The sequence below is a fragment of the Odontesthes bonariensis genome, chromosome 6 (genome assembly GCF_027942865.1).
Source record: "Odontesthes bonariensis isolate fOdoBon6 chromosome 6, fOdoBon6.hap1, whole genome shotgun sequence".
NCBI classification, from domain to species: domain Eukaryota; kingdom Metazoa; phylum Chordata; class Actinopteri; order Atheriniformes; family Atherinopsidae; genus Odontesthes; species Odontesthes bonariensis.
In genome coordinates, this window is record NC_134511.1 from 34,235,596 (window position 1) to 34,252,859 (window position 17,264).

Here is a 17,264-nt window from a genome sequence, read left to right on the forward strand (position 1 = left end):
AACATTAAAGTAGAAAAACTGTGCATTTGTATGTTTACTTGGAGGTATGTGAAAGGTGGCTTTATCTGCACCCTTATTTGAAACTGACATTTGAATGAAAAGGTGGGTAACAGAGGGCTGGGAAATGGGCTTCGCCACAGTTCTTTTCAGCAAATGCAGTCCTTCACACAGGATTTGTGAAGCGAGTGATGACATTTAAAGTTTGAAATAGTGTGATTCATATTACCTACTCCCACCCCCACCAAACTCTCAAATCTGACAGCTGTTTTGTCTTGCATGTTTAATAGCTGTGAGACTGTTAGCACTCTGCATGTTTCTAACTTAAATGCCATCCTGTTAAAACAAGGAAAGTAGCAGAATTTTCCATGTTTAAATAAGAGCGGTCTGGGGTGGAGTGACTTCCTGGCCAAAGGAACCAGTTTTGGCCATCTGCTCATATCTGATCCCTCTCTTCCACCTCACCTCCCTTGTCTCACTCGTTTAGTTGTGAATATGGACTGGCCATAGAGCACCAGGGGATAGAAAAGACACAGGGTGTGGACTGAGGAGCAGATGGGAAATTTCAAGAACTGGAAAAGCAACAGATTTTGAAACGAATAGTAAGACTGGTGCAACAGTGACCTCCTGTGGGCAAAGACAAGTCTGCAGGGCCTCTGAGTATTATAATTTCTACTGAGTACAGCAGCAGACATGTTCTTCAGTTTAATGTCAAAGACTCCAAAGATCAAATGCAAATGATAACTATTACAGCTGGGACCTGGTATGTAATTGCTACCTGATGCTAGGACTAAAAATAAAACGTATATTCAATTTAGTCCACAAAGGACTGAAATCCTTATATTTTGACTAACAAATAGTCTCAAATCGGTGTTCACTTCATGCTGTTAAGTGTTAAAACTGCAGATACTAGGCTGTAGAAACAGCATGCGATCTGTACCAAAACCAGGGAACGGGTTTTAAAAACTCACAAGATTTCAAAGTACTTACAACATTTTAATGAAAGAAAAAGATGGATTTGTGTATAAAAACAAAACACTTTATTACAATTAGGCTGAAAAATCCAATGAAAACACGACTACTTTACAAGTACAAATGTTTTTGTTGATATTTACATTTTTTTTTCTTTTGACATCAATAAAAAAGACAATTCATGAGTAAACACAAAATACTAAAGTACATGTTTACAGTGTATTTACTGAAAAAAAAACAAACAAACCCAAAAACAAATGTCTAAAGGAACGTGCATTATTTTCCATTCAGTTACCTAGACAAGAGAATCAGACATAAAAAGGGACTAGATATGAATACACTTATTCTAATAAAGAGCTCATTCTCAATGTAGAATGACTCATGTCATATAATCATTAGATGGAAGGCATGACTGAGATGATGGATTGGGCAGTAGTTGTATGGCTACATTTTGAAGTTGTTATTTCATGAAATAATTCCACATGTGAATCAAATTTAGGATGGAACGGTGTTGACTCAGAAAGACATAGTTATGGATGCCACAGGAAATACTGACAGATCATGGCCGATCTGCCAATACAGCGTAGTTGTTAGCACTAAAAATAATGCAATAAGTGTGGTAAAGGCTAACAATGCATCTGCACTCAGATGCAGCAGGACCTGCAACAACCTCGTCACTTTGTCTGTACGGCAGGAAAACACTTTCATTAGTGTGTACTCCTAGCTGTTCCCCCCACTGGGCTTGGCAGGGGCTTTGGCCCTGATGCCCCCTTGGCGAGCTTGACTCTTGTTGGGCTGTTGGGTCTGAGCGGGTTGCTGCACTGGGGACTCTGCAGCAGAGGGTGCAGCAGGCTGCTGAGCGGGGCTGTGTGGAGGCGGTGTCTGGATCTGGGGTGAAGCGGCAGCTGTCACCACCTGCTGCTGGATAATCTTCTGCTGGACCACCTGGGCTGTCGCTGTCCCCGCAGGAATCATCTGCACCTGAGCGGGAGCCGAGGTGGCTGTCTGGGTCAGAGTGACAGTCTGAGGCTGGATCTGAAGAGAAGCAACAAATAAACTAAATATTTCCATCCTTGTTGACATATTTGATTTGATCCGTTGCGCTGCATTAAACCGCTCTCTGGTGCGTCCATAAGAGGCAAATAAGTCTGTCACAGTAATAATGAAGACATCATTAGAGCAGACATAAAGAGACAAAAGCATTTAACGCCTTTCAAAAGCAGCATTTCTAAAAGCCTACAGTGGTGTTTATTCTTTAGTCTGGAGTAAGTTCTTGATTACACCTACAACCCGTTAGCCTTACAGAAGGTCCCTTATTAGTAACGATCAGCATTAAACCCTCACCTGCTGAGGAGAAGACACAATCTGCTGAATATTGGCCACAGCTGGCTGCTGTTGCACTATTTGAGGAAGCTTAGCCACCTGATACGAGCAGTAAAAAAAAGTTCCCATATCAGCACACAAACCCATCATTTTAATGGAAAAAAGTATTTCATGATGAAGGCTGCTGCCTCTGATGACACACCTGGATTTGTTGGGCTCCGGCCGGTTTTTGAGCCTGTGCGATGGATGTAGTGAAGAACTGGGTTTTGATTCCCGGTTGGAGTTGGGTGGTGGTGTAGGTCACCTTCTGCTGCTGCTGGGCTGACTGGGCTGCCTGCACTGTCACTTGCTGGGTACCAATCTAAGAAAGTAATAGAATTACAGTAAAATCAATAACAAGATGCTAATACTTTGAACTAATTCTCATCTAAGATGTTTTTGAATAAACCAAAAAGCTGTGGTACACTTTCGCACACAGAACAGATATGCGTACGCTGCCTTTGTTAACATGGACTGGTAACAGAAACTTAGTGACTGTTTACCTTCTGCTGTACAGTGGCCTGTCCTTGCTGCGGCTGCCCGGCTTTCTGCTGGGCGGCAGCTGCTGCCTGCTGCTGTTTCTTCATCTGAATCAGCTGTTGGACCTGCATCTGAGGGAATGGCGGCGTCAGCACAGGGCCACCTGACAGAGGACAAAAGAGAAAGTAGAAGCTCATTTTGCAGCTAAAAATGATGCTGGCTCATTCAACAAAAACAAAGATCCAGTTAGATTTTTGGATCTCTGTTCCAATTATCATACGGTTTATACTGAGGAAGAATAGATGAAAATAAAGTCTCAACACTAGAATCAACTGTGGGAAATAAAAAAAAAAAAAAAAAAAAAAAAAAAAATCATTGTTCAAGAAATGATAAACTTTAAACAAACCTGTTTTCTGGGCCTGACCGATGGCCACACTAATGCCTGTGACTGGCAGCGTAGCGACCCCAGTCGATGAGACCACGGCTGGCACAGACACCACAGGAGGTTTAGTGAGGGTCACCTGAGCAGTTTGTCCTGCCTGGGCCTGAATCTGGCCCTGAGTGGAGACTCTGGTCTATGACAGGAAACAAAATTGAAGTAGTATTAAAGCAATAGAACAATAAAACATTAAGAAAGACCACCAATAGTGGTCTCCAGCAGCATGGAAACTAGACAACTCTGGGAGCTCATGTTTCATTGGCTGTTTTAGAATGGAACTGGTAGCATCTTTTTCAAACTGACCACGATGGGTTATTACCAGTCACAAGGAATAATCTGTTATGGGACAGATAAGATGGAAGAAAGGACAGAGAAGGCACTGTCAAACAGACAGCTACCACTAATGAGACAGTCTATATGGATGCAGACCTGCCAACGTTTAAGAAAGTAGGCTGCCTGAGGTCAAAATACTTTTGATGGCTGTCTCATTACTACCAGATATCCAACTTCAAACTGTGTACCCAAAACATTAAAACTGAACCATTTACAATAGCTCCATGTCCTCTTTATTTGAATAAATTCCACTGAGTGTCATCATCTGGGCCCTGTGATGGACTGGCGATCTGTCCAGGGTGTACCCCGCCTCTCGCCCGATGACTGCTGGGATAGGCTCCAGCCCCCCCGCGACCTGACTGACGGATTAAGCGGGTATAGAAAATGGATGGATGGTGTCATCATCTGTTATCATCACCTATTGGCCTGGCATGTTAATATCAGCATTTCTGGGAATTTCTGCATTCTTGTCTGGACAGATATTTATTTATTTTAAATGGAGGGCAAATAAATATCTGGGAGTAATGTAGGCCTGGTCACTTTAGTTTGGTGATGCCTGGCTCATCTTGAAAACCTATGTGGTGATAATTTCTGTCTAAATTCTTGCGTTACAAATTCTGTGTGAAAGGATCTTTATGGTAATCTTACCAGTCTGGCCACCTGCAGGGTGTTCACAGGGGTGCCCGTCAGCACGGTCCCAGGTCTGGGTGCTGTGACAGCAGCCAGCTGAGGATTGGCTTGGGCGGCCTGTGCAGGTGGCACCTGGCCGGGCTGGTGGGTCCCTGAGGCCTGTTGGCCCTGGGCTGCTGCGGCTGCCACGGCTGCAGCCACCTGCTGCTGTTGCTGCTGTAACTGCAGTTTGTGTTTCTGCATCTTTAACAACTCCTGCAAAGAGAATCATTAGCAGGTTAAGATACAGTCACTGTGACCATGTCAACATCTTAGGTAGCACTTTCACTTTAATTGATCCAGTAGAGCCATGCTTAAATGAAATTATATCCATACTTTTGTATTTAGTGGAACTATCAGGTAAAGATGCTGATGGTGTACCTGAGGTTTGCCTACAGCTTTGATCTGAGGGGAAGTAGCCTGCTGCTGTTGCTGTTGATGTTGCTGCAGCTGCTGTTGTCGCAGCATCTGCAAATGGGCCTGGGTGATAGGCTTTTGTGTCAACTGCATACCGGTAGCTGGAAAGAGGACAGCATAGGAGTCACAATGAGGAGTTTTAAAGAAAATTCAGGAGCAAAGACCAAGTTAATTCTATTACCTGGTGTGACCTGGGGCACCAGTGGGCGGGTCTGTGACTGCACTGGGCTCAGAGTAGTAGAAACTACTGCAGACGCCGTCACTGGGGTTACAGCTCTGACACTTTGACCTGTAGCTATAGCGACCACTTCAGCGGGCGCTGCAGTAGCGGTAACCGCTCTCTGCTGTGCATGGACCACCTGGGCTCCAGGTGTGCCTGCAGGCTGGATCAACAATGACAAAAAAACAATGAGCGAAGCTTGCAGTGCTCATTCGGTCTACAAAATGTTCACAACAGCACACAGGCTATTTGTGTTGCTGTAATTAATTCCAGAGAGGCAGTAATCAGCAAACATGACTCACAGACAGGGTGCCGGCTATGACTGGAGATGCAAGGCGTTTGCTGGCCTGGAAGGGACTTGGAGGAACTCCAGCTACTGTGTTCACAATCACATTCCCCCCTACAGTGGCTGGAAATGTCAGAAAAAAAAAGAGCAATGAATTAGATACTGAAACACCAACTGGACTGTGATATGATATGTGATATGTGCAGGTCAACATACCAGCCTGAATGGTTGTGCCTACAGTGGCGTTTTTAATGGCTCCGGCCTGAAAAACATGAAACAAGAGTTGTGCACAGGTTTCACTGAGCAAAAGAATTTTGGATCTCTCTTTATGTGGAAGTACATCTGCAGAGGATGTTTTGATTCTCACCAGTACTGCTGCATTTGGCACAGCAGTGGCTCCAGCAGCGGCCTGAGGGACTTGAGCTCCAGCAGCAGGAGCCTGGAGCTGACCAGGTGCAGCCCCGGCCTGGGGAGCTCCCGTCTGCTGCTGGGCTAACTGCTGAGCCTTCTGCTGCTCTGCAAGGGCCTGCAAAAACGCACAAAACCACAACAAAAAAAAAAAGTTTAAAAATGGAGGCCAATATCTGATAAAAATCTACCACATGCTGGGAGATGCTAGCATAACTTCACTTAAACAAAATGGATGCATACAGCTGTAAAGAACTATTTCTACATAGGTGTAACACAGGCACTATGGTTGTTTTTCCAAGCAAAGACCTTAAATATTAGATTTCAGTCAAACCAAACACTCTTTATTGTTGACATGAAGCTAGAATGCTTGTAGCATGAGCATTAATATACACACTGCTGATGCTCACCTTTTTCTCTTTGGCAATCCTTTCAGCACGCTGTGATGCCACCTGAATGGGAGGAAGAGGCTTATCATAGCTGATTCCACTGTATAAAAAAGAACAAGTTAATCATTTTTGATTTATAGATGCGAGTTTCAAATAAAAAATATAGCTGCAAGCAGCAATGTGGGGGTCCTAGCAGAATGGCACAATAGGCAAGGCTTGGGCTACTCAGGAATGCGTTGTGAGTCCATGCAACAAGTTTGGCATTGATACATCAATGCATCGCAGAGATACGGCCAAATGTCTCGTTTGCGCATTGGCGTAGAGTTTGATTGGCTGTCGCGGTTAAACGGAAGTGAAATAAAAAAATCCACATGATAACTTATGTGCGGCTTGGTCTGAAGATTCTATGTGCCAAGTTCCGTTGAGATTGGACAATCTCAGTGGCCTGAAATGCTTTTTAAAGGTTTTCAATTAAATTCAAAATGGCGGACAATCCAAGATGGCGCAGATGACGTCATGATGTGGGTTGATCTTGTCTATATCCAGGGATTCCAACGGTACCTCAGTTGTGAAATTTGGACCAATGGGTCCAAAGATATGAGCAAAAATGCATTTTTGCTACATATAGCGCCATCTATAGGCTAAACGTCACCAAATTTCGTTGGCCTCTTACCAGCCTGGATATGAGTCTGTGTTAGAAGTTTGACGTCATAACATCTAATGGTTGCCAAGATATAGCCTCACTTCCGGTTTGGCGGCGTCATCCTCGAGTTTGATTGGCTTTTATGGAAAAACGGAAGCCTAATTCAAAATTCCACACGATAACTTTTGTGCGGCTTGGGCTTAAGAGTCTATGTGCCAAGTTTCGTGAAGATTTGACAATCTGTGTGACCTGAAATGCTTTTTTAAGCTTTTTGATCAAATTCAAAATGGCGGAAAATCTAAGTATACGCAAATTGACGTCATAGGGTGCGTTGGACTCGTCATGATCCAAGGATTCCAACGATGCCTCATTTTTGAAATTTGGACCAAGTATTCAAAAGTTATTAGGCTGAATGCACTTTGAACTTTGACGTGTTGGTGGCGCTAGAGAGTAGACTCTTGAGCCATGAAAATTCTTGAGTTTGTTATTGGCACTTGGCTAATTACGTGTGCCAAATATCACAACTTTCTCGCATTGCGTTCATGGGGCTGCCATAGACTTCAATTGCAGCAGAAACTGAACAATAATAATAGGAAAAGCTACTATTCCAATGGGTTCCTGCAGCTTCGCTGCTAGGACCCCCAATTAGACAGAAATAGCAACATCAAACACACCTTTCTGCCAAGACTGATGCATGTTTCGGATTCTTCTGGAATGGATTCATTCCTAACCTGTAAGAAGTTTAAATAGATTAATATAAATGTATCCAATCTAAACAATAGGAAATGAGCGTGTAGTTTCTTGGTTAACATTCAAAATGGTTTTGAACAGTATGACACGACATCCCATTCAAAGTAGTTTCCCCTCTCAGAAAATGTCCAGTTTCAGTCCTAGCCTCTTGAAGAGTAGTAGAGAAGTACTTACAGAGGTTTGATTGGAGGGCTCCTCTTGCTGGCAATTATTTTCATCAGTTCAAAGCGACTGTTGTACAGCTGAATTTGAGAGGCATTGTCATCCTGGGTGTAGATCTGACATGTCCTTAGAGGACGGCTGTTCTTAGACTGAATGTTGACGAAGAAGAAGGAAAAGAAAAACAACAAAGTTAACAGATGTTAGTCAGAAATTCAAGAGCAAAAGAATATATTTATCAAATGCAAAGATCAGACAGGACCGGATACCTTGTATATGCTCTTGGTTTTCTTCTTAGGGTTTGCCTCATACACCAACTGAAAAATTTAAGAAATGGATTAGACAAATAAGCAAAAAGCTAGTTTTTCAAGGAGAATAGGGTGATTCTCTTTTCAGTACCTTGCCCTCTTCTCTGGGGATGATGACATTTTCATAGCGGTTGCGACACTGTTTGGGTGAGCGGTAGATGCGGCTGCAGGAGTTCACTACATCACTCACCAGATCCCAGTTAGGTGTGTGGGCAGGGGACACAATTGTCAGATTTAGAGGCAACTCCAGAAGCTGCTTTACAGCCTAACAGAGACACCACAATAACACATTACTTAATCAGTGACATCAAGTAAGCAATGATGCATCAGTTTATGCAGCTTGGAAAGAAAGATCCTCATGCACACAGTTAGTGAAGGCAGTACCTGAAGCAGAGCCCAGTCCTCACTGATGAGCCACTCCGGGTTGTCCTGACCTGCCTCCATGGCAGGTTTAACCAGGGAGGGTAGGGGCTTTGCAAAGGGTGCCTGCTGCTTAAGGGAAAAGTTCTTTTTCTGGTCCTTGCCCTCACGGCGAACTTTGAGCATGTTGGCCTTTTCGAAAAGGGAGCGTGGAGGTATGACTGTCTCTCCATGGCCCTTCTTCTTCTTCCTGGCCGCTACTGGACAAAAACAGTCCAGTAAGGACAGAAATATAAAAAATAAAAATAAAAAGCCCTGGCATGCACTTATACTTGAATCTGTTTGGAGAACCATCTTAAATTATGACAATTTCTTCCCTGAAACTTTAAAACTTCTCAAAGCAAATATTCCGAACAAAGCGTTCGCATTTATCCAACTGTACAACAAAATATTTGTTATGCAATAGAAGCTGAAGTCCATAAATGACAAATGTTTTACCCGAGGGGTCCATTTTGAGTCTCTTATGCTCCTTACGGATGTAGATCGGAGGCAGTTTGGATTCTGGCATGGGCGTGGTGTCATACATCAGCATCATCACTGAATCAATGTAAATATCATTGTCATCCTGTGGTGGTGTGGGTGGAGTCCACAGCTATGTTGCGAGTCAGAAGAGAGGCCAAGAGCAGATTAGGAGTTTATTTTGTGCAACAATGCTTTTCAAAAAATACTAATTTAAAAAGATGAAAAATTCAACATAATCACACACATGACACAAGGACCTGTGTGTGAAGGTACAAATCCATGGCAGCAGTTGTTTCCTTATTATTAAATGTATCACTCAATTCTCAAATAAGCCACATTTGCTGCCTTACCGGCATAATTTCTGTATGACCATCCTCTGCGTCAAATACATACTCCTGTTGAAATGATAAACAGCATCAACAATAGCTCAACACAATCCAGACATCAATTCTTGTTTGATTGATAAATATGACTAAGACTACCCACCATGTTGTAAGCATCCTCTCTGGTGTACGTGAATAAATCTTCTTCTCCCACCGTCACCTGGTGCTCCTCCTCTTCATCTCCCAGCTTCTGCAGCTGCTGCAACTCCCAGCCTCTCTTAGCGCACTCCAACTGCTCCTGGGGAATATACACACAGTACACTAATCAAACACTGTTGTGATTATAAAGAGCCCACTGACACTATGGGGGTTCTTAAAATCATTGACTTCCACACAAAATCTCTGCAAAAATATACACCACAACAAATCAAATATCTTACCTTAAGGGTAGCTTCATCGTCACTCACGTGGAGGTACTCAAGATAATGAAGGGCGTATCTTTCAATAGGAGTTAGCTGTTTGTGGGATAATTGAATGCGACACACACAATTAGCTGGGGAAAAACTTTTTTTAATTTATCCCATTAATATTTCTTAGCTAAAACTCGTTTGCAAACGGATCATACAACTACCTGTTCCATGACCGCATTCAGCTCCTCTATCTGAACGGGCTCTTCTTTAGTTTGGCTCTCCGACTCCTCTGTTGACTCCTTGGCTCGTAACTCCTCATCCCGCTGTTCTTCCTCCTCTGGCTGGGCATCCAAGTTAATACTGTGGAGAGCCTGGATGTAGGGTCTTGCTACTTTGGGAGAAATGGTTTCAGAGGCTGATGGCTCCTGGTGAAGAACCACAAACTCCTCTACCTTCACCCCCGAGCCTGCCTCTACTTCGAACAGATCCTGGATTGTTCGCTATAGAAAAACAATATGAGGTCAGATATTTAATAACCTGGGTTGAATAAAAAGAGACATGGTTTTTCATTCCAAATGAACACTTAAGCAACCACGATGAGTTAATCTTACTTGTGTTAGAAAAGCCAAGGTGTAGTCAGTGCCCTGGGCAGCCACCTCTCTTATAAGGTCCTTGGTGCCATTCTTGAGCAGTTTCTCCTCAATGGAATTCCCACTCTCCAACCTGGAAAACACTCAAAAGAATCACCAGAAAATCCCCCCCAAAAAAACCTTGACAATCACTGTTCAGGAGTAGGAAATCAAATCTGGTTACTCTTTTTCTAGTGTTGAATTAAGGGAAAAAAATATTTAAACAGATTTTCCCAGTGGGCATAATGTCACCTGTATATGTGTATATCCTTGGAGCGTCCTATCTTGTCACACCACTCCTGGGTGCGGGCGTCCATGCTTGGATTGAGGTCTGTGTCGTAGAAGATGATGGTGTCTGCATCAACCATGGTGCCAGCTGCAGAGCAGCAGCGGTTGGTCAGGATGCTGCAGAACACCTGCCTGCTCCTGTTAAACTTCTTCATATTCTCCTGCAGATCCACAACACCAACACATGAAGAAAGTAAGACAAAGAAAGAAGTTCCTAACAATACAAAAGCTCCTTTTAAAAAGATAGAAACATATATATTCTCTTTGCTCATTTCAGTGTTTATCTTCGAACAACAGACATTTCAACCAATCTTTATGCAATTGCTGTAACCAATTAGTTGTCGGCACCCTTGCTGTCTTATACCAGCAACAAGTGACTCCAAAACAAGACTAATAAGCGCTTTAATCAGTGTAAATGTAATCAAAAACACATGTTGGAATCTAATCAGAGTTCTTTATCAGATCTGATTGTTCATGTACAAAAGAACTGCATTCATCTCATCTTTCAGCATGTTTCACATAACCACTAAGAGCTTTATTTGATTACAAAAATTAGAACTCTCACTCTTGGTGTTTCAACTCATTTTATGTACCGTCGAGTCTCACACAACGGCAAATACTATGTGTGCATCTTCGCTGATGTTGTCACTGTCAGATTTCTTTGGATGAAACCTTGGAAACTTTTACATGAACATAACCACTCTATTCAATTCGATTAAATTTTACTTTAATAATCCCAAAAGGGAAATTATATTACCGATTGTTGCTCAATTGTTCAGCCTGAACATGGAGGTATGTGAAGGTTAGGATGTCTATTAAAGGATTAATGGTGCAATATATGACCTTGGGAAACCATTGAGTGCTGCAGACGGGGACAAATATGAAAGCACAATCGAAATTTGGAGACCTTTGCAGTTTGAAAAACATCATAAGAGCAGTCTGAGCAACGCTGACGTCTGCTTTTATCCCTAGGTTTGTCTGTGGCTTTTTAGCCAAAGAGAATGCCCGTTATACGTGGCTCCATTTTCTAATTCTACACATCATTTCCACTGTGACAAGTGACAACAGAGTAGTTTTAATGGTGGTTTTTGCACGTGAGAAACAAATGAAATGGTGGTGTGATTTTACCTGTCTTTCATCAAAGGTGAGGCTTTCATCAATGCGCACATAAGTGAGCTGCCTGTAATCCAGGAAGGTCTCGAGGATGTCCAGCATCTTCAACATCTGAGTAAAGATGAGGACACGGCGACTCTCTGACCTTAGTTTCTGCAGCAGAATAGCAAGTGCTTCTAGTTTACCTTTGGAAAGAAAAACATCAATACAATTATTCTTAATGTGGACAGGGTTTGAGCTGCAAGAATTTTTTTTTCCAGTTGTTTAGGAAATGGTAATTATGCTTCTCTGACAACAGAAGCAAGTCAGTAACTCTACACAGAAAGAACTTGTGCAGATTAACCACAGGATTTTCCGTGGCAATTGTTTGCTTTGAATACCATTAAAATAATCAGTGCAAATCAGTACATTTATTGCGCTTAGGTTGTGCACGATAACTAATTCCTCTATGAGAAGAATAAAAATTCATCTTGTGTAACCAGAGGAATTGAAGGAAACATGTTCATTATCTGATGGAGTCTTTTAAATTCTTGAAAAAGCTCTAAGGACTAAAAGTTCTACTTAGCTTTGGTCAAAACACATTCCAACTTATGCTGTAGTTGGTTGTAAACACGTATTTGTTTTGCAGTTTGTGTTTGCTTCTGATCGTTTGTAAAATATTAATGAACTGAATAATAATAGTAATAACGAGCAAACCTGAGTCCATCTGCATTAGTTGTAAGTCAGGATAACTGAAGAGATGTCTGGATGTTAAATAGTGGATGTCAGCACTGTGGGGGGCAGAGGCCTCCAGCAGCCGTTGGTGAAAGGACTTCTGCTCAAGGCGGTAGGGAACTGGAGGATTGGCTGCGTACAAGTGAGGAGGAGCAGCTACAGCTGGAGGCACCACACACGTCAACCTACAAGACGACAACAGCCATAATTATATTAAATATAAGCATAACTAGCATGAGTCATTGTAAGGAATAAGAAATAAAAACAGAATTTTATAAATAAAGATGATTTAAGCTTTTCTTGGTGATCACTACACAGCCATGGTGAATGTTTTAGAATGAGAAGCGATACAGCAAACATAAAGCTTTACCTCTTTATATGGCTGTTGGCAGTCCCCAGGTTGTTCTGCACAGAGAGCAGCGAGGACTGCAGCGTAGAAGTGGTACCCACACAGGTTTTCTGAGCCCTGAGGCAGCTCTCCCTGCCGACCCACCTCCAGCCTCCAGCAGTAAGGGCAGAGTGATCAGGTTCTGAGCTCAAAGTGCACACCTGGAGCAGATCTGACCCATACAACACTCTGCGGCTACAGCGCTGTTCATTTGCTGCCACCAAACGGCTCAAACGCTCTTTAAGCAGTTGACTCTTTTCCTCTGAAGTCACCTGAACACAAATATGACAGGAGTAATTATTCTTTTTGAGAAATGCTTGGTCTTACAATAATCTAGTAAGAGAAAACAAATGTAGCCATTTGAAGAAGTCACAAAGCTAACAACTTCTGTGGGATGTACCTTCTTCCAAAAACTGGAAATTCTTTAAACAGTGCAGGGTAGCAACGAAAGATTTTTTAAGTACTGTGAACCCTCGCTATAACGCGGTTCACCTTTCACGGTCTCGCTGCTTCACGGATTTGCATCGTGCATTGTGTTCTGCATTCTGATTGGCTAACCAGTCTCTCCGTTTCTTCTCTACCTGTGTGTCCATAACATTGCGGTTTAATATGTACACGTACACGTTCATTACAGTTCTCAAACATAATCGATGGTGGCATGTCGGTATATAAAAATCTTTTTGCCCAGAAGAAAAAAAGAGCGACAACAACTACCGATAACTATGTCCTTCTCTCGAAAAAACACACCTGCACCGCGGGCTTTAGAAGAAAAAAACGCTACAGAGCGGAGTCAGCAGCTGCTCAGCAGCTCAGTCAGAAGAGCAGTGAAACACACGTGAGTCACTATTTGTCCTACTGTACTTTGTATTTTTTTTTTTTTCATAACCAATTTTCATTTTCTCCCGTTCTAATCCAATGACTCGGGTCGCGGTGGGGCGGTCTTGATCTCCGCAATTTGAAGCCTTCAGTTCGTATTGATGATTAAAATGATTATTTTACAGACTAGTACAGTAGTTATTTGTAAAAAAAAAACGTTTATACAGTACTTTTATTTGTTAAACAAATGCTTGGGCCTGTAAAAAGGTTTTGTTCTTTGGTTTCAATGTATTATGGAGTATTTCATTGTATAATAATTGTAAAAAAAAAAATAAAGGTTACTACTTCACGGATTTCGCCTATCACGGGTTCTTTTTGGAACGTAACCCCCGCGAAAAACGAGGGTTCACTGTATTCAAACAAAAATGTGAAAAGATTTACTTTTCTGTGGAAAAGGAACAAACGATTTTGGGAATTGAAAGCTAGCTTTACACTTGGGCAGAAATAACATCTTGTGGGTGTGTGGGTTTTGCTTAACTGACAACCAGCTTACTGCAATGTTGGACCAATCTTTAATTACATAATGTGTATGGGTAGATACTTAACAGTGATAAAGAGGATTAAAGGTTTTGCATGTTTAAATGTGAAAACAATGCAAAAGGTAGGTTTTACCTACATGTGGCATCTTCATACATTGTGAGAATGTTATTTTGCTCACCTGTGAACCCCCATGAGCTGCAGTAGTTGTTCTTATGGGGGATGATGTGGCATTTGTATTCACACCCAATGCTTAAAAACAAATTATACACCGTTAACACAAGAATACATTTAATCATCTTATAAAAATACCAGTGTTAAACTTACAGTCCATGGAAGAAGCTTTTATTGATTCGGCAAGGTTGCAATTTATTTCACATAGCAAACTATTAACTTTTGGAATTATACTGATAAAAAAATGGCTGCTGGAGGATGTTACCAAAATAACTGATTCAGAGATAGTTCAGCTATATCTTAGCTGTGAATGAGTCACCTTGCTGGGCTGCTGACAGGGCAGGATGAGGTGTGGCAGAGGCATTGGAAGCAGGAACAGCTGGAGACATAGTTTGCATTACCATGGATCCCTGGGGCCTTAAGATCTGCTGCCCTGGAGCTGGCACGATGTGAAGGCCTAAATCCACAACAAATACAGAGACAAATATTCAGGTCATCTAACAGAAGCTGGACATGAAACAGTTTAACTTGTGGAAAAAAGATAAGCAATGCTGTTGGAATTAAGGTTTTTATGGCAAGAGAAACAACAATAAAAGGAAATTAAAACGACAAAACATCTAGCCTTTATGGAAAACTGATTGCGGAAGGATAAAAAAAAAAAAAAAATTAAATAAAAAAGACGAAGACATGTAAAGGTCTCTTCACTAATATGACACGAGATGATGAAACCAAAATAACTATATTCTAATCCCTCCAGATGGAATGCAACGTATAGGTCTTCCCTTTTAAGACCTGGAGAGACATTGGTGTGATTTCACCTTTCAACCCTGATGCAACACCAGTTATCAGTTTACGAACAATGGAATTGTCTGAATGGACTAAGCACATTAGAAGAAGGTCTTCGTACTTCAATAAAGGTCTAAAAACTAGTCAAACCGTACGCAATTACTAAAATGTGGCAATGGGATTACAAAGTGTACCTTGCAGCTGCAGGGGCTGTCCAGTGGTGAGCTGGCGGAGCTGACTGGGGGACAAAGTGAACTTGTTACCCTGGAATTGCAGAGTGACAGGAGTCTCTTGCTGGGAGATACGATTCTGACTGCCTGCTATGTTTGCCAGCTGGGAAATCTTCACCACGTCTCCACCTTCAACGGAAAATCAGAGCAAGCGTTTAAAGGATGGATGAAAATAGTCCTAAAATGTCCTAACATTTTTATATCCACAAAACAATTGAATTTGTTAGTTAAAAGGGGTGTAAAAGAGACAATTCATGCAGAACCAGGGTGGATTAATCAGTGGGATGAGCACAGCTTCTTTCCAGGACCAAATCATAGCAGCTCCTAGTTTTATAAACTACGAGGGAGCAAAATGTCTATAAGGCATGACTCAGGAGAGACAGAGAGCCTTAAAAATAAACATACATAAAGCACTCAACACTTTTTCAAGGCAACACGGGTCACCAAGAAGTACAGTTAAAAAGGCAAAACTAATATCCCGTTCAGGTTTTTTTGTCATGGCCAATGAAATTTCTGACAAAGGTATGCACTTTACTTCAAGGAAAAAATTACATATAAACAAAGAATTAGCAGTTTTCATAATAATATAGTGAATGGATTTTACATTCATTATATGCTTAAATTTACCTAAATCTTAGGCCAACAACCACATTTAAGACTAAGCCAAAAGTATATAAAAATACCTTGTTGCATGCATAAAAATCTCACCCCGTCAGTGGCTTTAGGAAATAAAATAAAACTTCTTCATGCCATCAAAAAGAAGTTTATCTAAGAATGTTTCCGTATAAACACTAGAGTTGAGTGCACATCGTGTGTCGATTCTAATCTCATCTGACATTGAAAAAAAAAAAAGAAAAATCAATAGGTAGGATGATACTTTTAAGCTATAAAGCACCTCAGTAGAGGCAATGCAGTCTAACAACCCAAGAGTAATGGTCCAATTATGGTAGCAAGTGTGCTCTGCACCGATGCTATAAGAAGTCTCAAAAACATGTGGAACAATCTGAGGATCATAAGATACACAATTCCCTACCAAGACCTTTGAGGATGCCTTACCTATATTTTTCAGGGTAGTTTCAAGTACTGCTTCCTTTATAGTAGTGTTCTGACCACGATCTCATTTTCACACATTTAAACCTGCTGGTCACAGAGCAGCTCCAATGAAGCTGTCAGGTTAAGGGCATTGATTGCAGTAGTGTTGCTGAGGGAGTAATAATTGCTGCTCTTTCAGTTTCCAGTTTTGTTTTTTTTAGGTTTTATGGTGTTTTAACTAATGGCCTTTAAGTTTAAATACTGTGTTTACAAAGCACGAATTGCTATTCATTGGGCATACGATGAAAAACAACAACAACAAAAAAAAAAAAGTAAAAAAGAAAGAAGTAAATGCAAAAATGATCAGAAATTTCATTAAAACAAATGCTATGCTGAAATTCTATTCAAAAAGCAATTACTTAGGTGGCCACGTACAAACGGCATAAAGATGATTTTTACAAAAATGTGGTGTTTTTTTTTTTTTTTTTTTACAGTGGGTTAATGAAAGAGTATATCTGTTCTCATTTGAGGCAAACCGGGTGGGATAATCTGTGGGACCACATGCTTTGGAGTGACGCACAAGATAAGGAAAAACGTAACGACAGCAAAGAAATAAAACAAGGGAACTATAGCTTTTGGTATTTTTCCTGCAGCAAGGCTTATGCAAGAAACAAAGGAAAAATTAGTAAATCGGGAGAAAAATAATAATAATACTAATAATAAAAAGAGGGGGAATAATTCTGAATTTTTTGACCAGGTTTACATTTTCCCTTTTATTTGGGTGAAAAAATATTGATCATGTTGCACAAAAATCTTTGCAATTGGACCCATACTGAGAGGGGAAACATGGAGTTGATGACTATGTGCACTGGGATTATGAATTCAGTGGCAATCGCTATTTATTCGAGTTGCAGTGTGAAGAAAATAAAAGTTATCTTTACTCAAGCGTCATCTGGACGCCTGCTCTCAGAGCATAGTCTTTCTTAAGGAAAAGGTGCTTTGATGGAGGATTTCTTCTCCTTTTTGACTGGCAGTGATCACCCTGGGCAAAACAGTCACTGCAAACATCTTCAAAACTTCAGTGTGGCCCAGACAAAACAAAAGAAAGAA

General features: G+C 41.3%; 1 protein-coding gene across 6 annotated transcripts in view; it reads right to left on the reverse strand.

Moving 5' to 3' along the window:
- Nucleotides 1-980: 980 nt before the first annotated feature.
- The window catches only part of ep400 (E1A binding protein p400), a 31,963-nt gene continuing 15,679 nt past the window's right edge, over nt 981-17,264 (reverse strand). For 3 of the 6 annotated variants that reach the window (XM_075468462.1, XM_075468463.1, XM_075468459.1), the window contains 30 exons: nt 15,087-15,251; nt 14,426-14,563; nt 14,114-14,184; nt 12,562-12,851; nt 12,174-12,376; nt 11,493-11,662; nt 10,329-10,525; nt 10,059-10,170; nt 9,669-9,947; nt 9,478-9,552; nt 9,201-9,335; nt 9,065-9,109; nt 8,691-8,844; nt 8,217-8,452; nt 7,924-8,097; nt 7,794-7,841; nt 7,540-7,676; nt 7,290-7,346; nt 5,994-6,072; nt 5,543-5,701; nt 5,392-5,437; nt 5,192-5,298; nt 4,851-5,052; nt 4,634-4,770; nt 4,232-4,468; nt 3,218-3,386; nt 2,835-2,974; nt 2,495-2,653; nt 2,314-2,391; nt 981-2,004 (listed from right to left, as the gene is read on the reverse strand). In XM_075468462.1, the coding sequence (XP_075324577.1) occupies nt 1,690-2,004; nt 2,314-2,391; nt 2,495-2,653; nt 2,835-2,974; nt 3,218-3,386; nt 4,232-4,468; nt 4,634-4,770; nt 4,851-5,052; nt 5,192-5,298; nt 5,392-5,437; nt 5,543-5,701; nt 5,994-6,072; nt 7,290-7,346; nt 7,540-7,676; nt 7,794-7,841; nt 7,924-8,097; nt 8,217-8,452; nt 8,691-8,844; nt 9,065-9,109; nt 9,201-9,335; nt 9,478-9,552; nt 9,669-9,947; nt 10,059-10,170; nt 10,329-10,525; nt 11,493-11,662; nt 12,174-12,376; nt 12,562-12,851; nt 14,114-14,184; nt 14,426-14,563; nt 15,087-15,251 (4,514 nt within the window). In that variant the 3' untranslated portion in view covers nt 981-1,689. The remainder of the gene's footprint in view (nt 2,005-2,313; nt 2,392-2,494; nt 2,654-2,834; nt 2,975-3,217; nt 3,387-4,231; nt 4,469-4,633; nt 4,771-4,850; nt 5,053-5,191; nt 5,299-5,391; nt 5,438-5,542; nt 5,702-5,993; nt 6,073-7,289; nt 7,347-7,539; nt 7,677-7,793; nt 7,842-7,923; nt 8,098-8,216; nt 8,453-8,690; nt 8,845-9,064; nt 9,110-9,200; nt 9,336-9,477; nt 9,553-9,668; nt 9,948-10,058; nt 10,171-10,328; nt 10,526-11,492; nt 11,663-12,173; nt 12,377-12,561; nt 12,852-14,113; nt 14,185-14,425; nt 14,564-15,086; nt 15,252-17,264) is intronic. The other 3 variants (XM_075468464.1, XM_075468460.1, XM_075468461.1) reach the window with 2 other exon arrangements.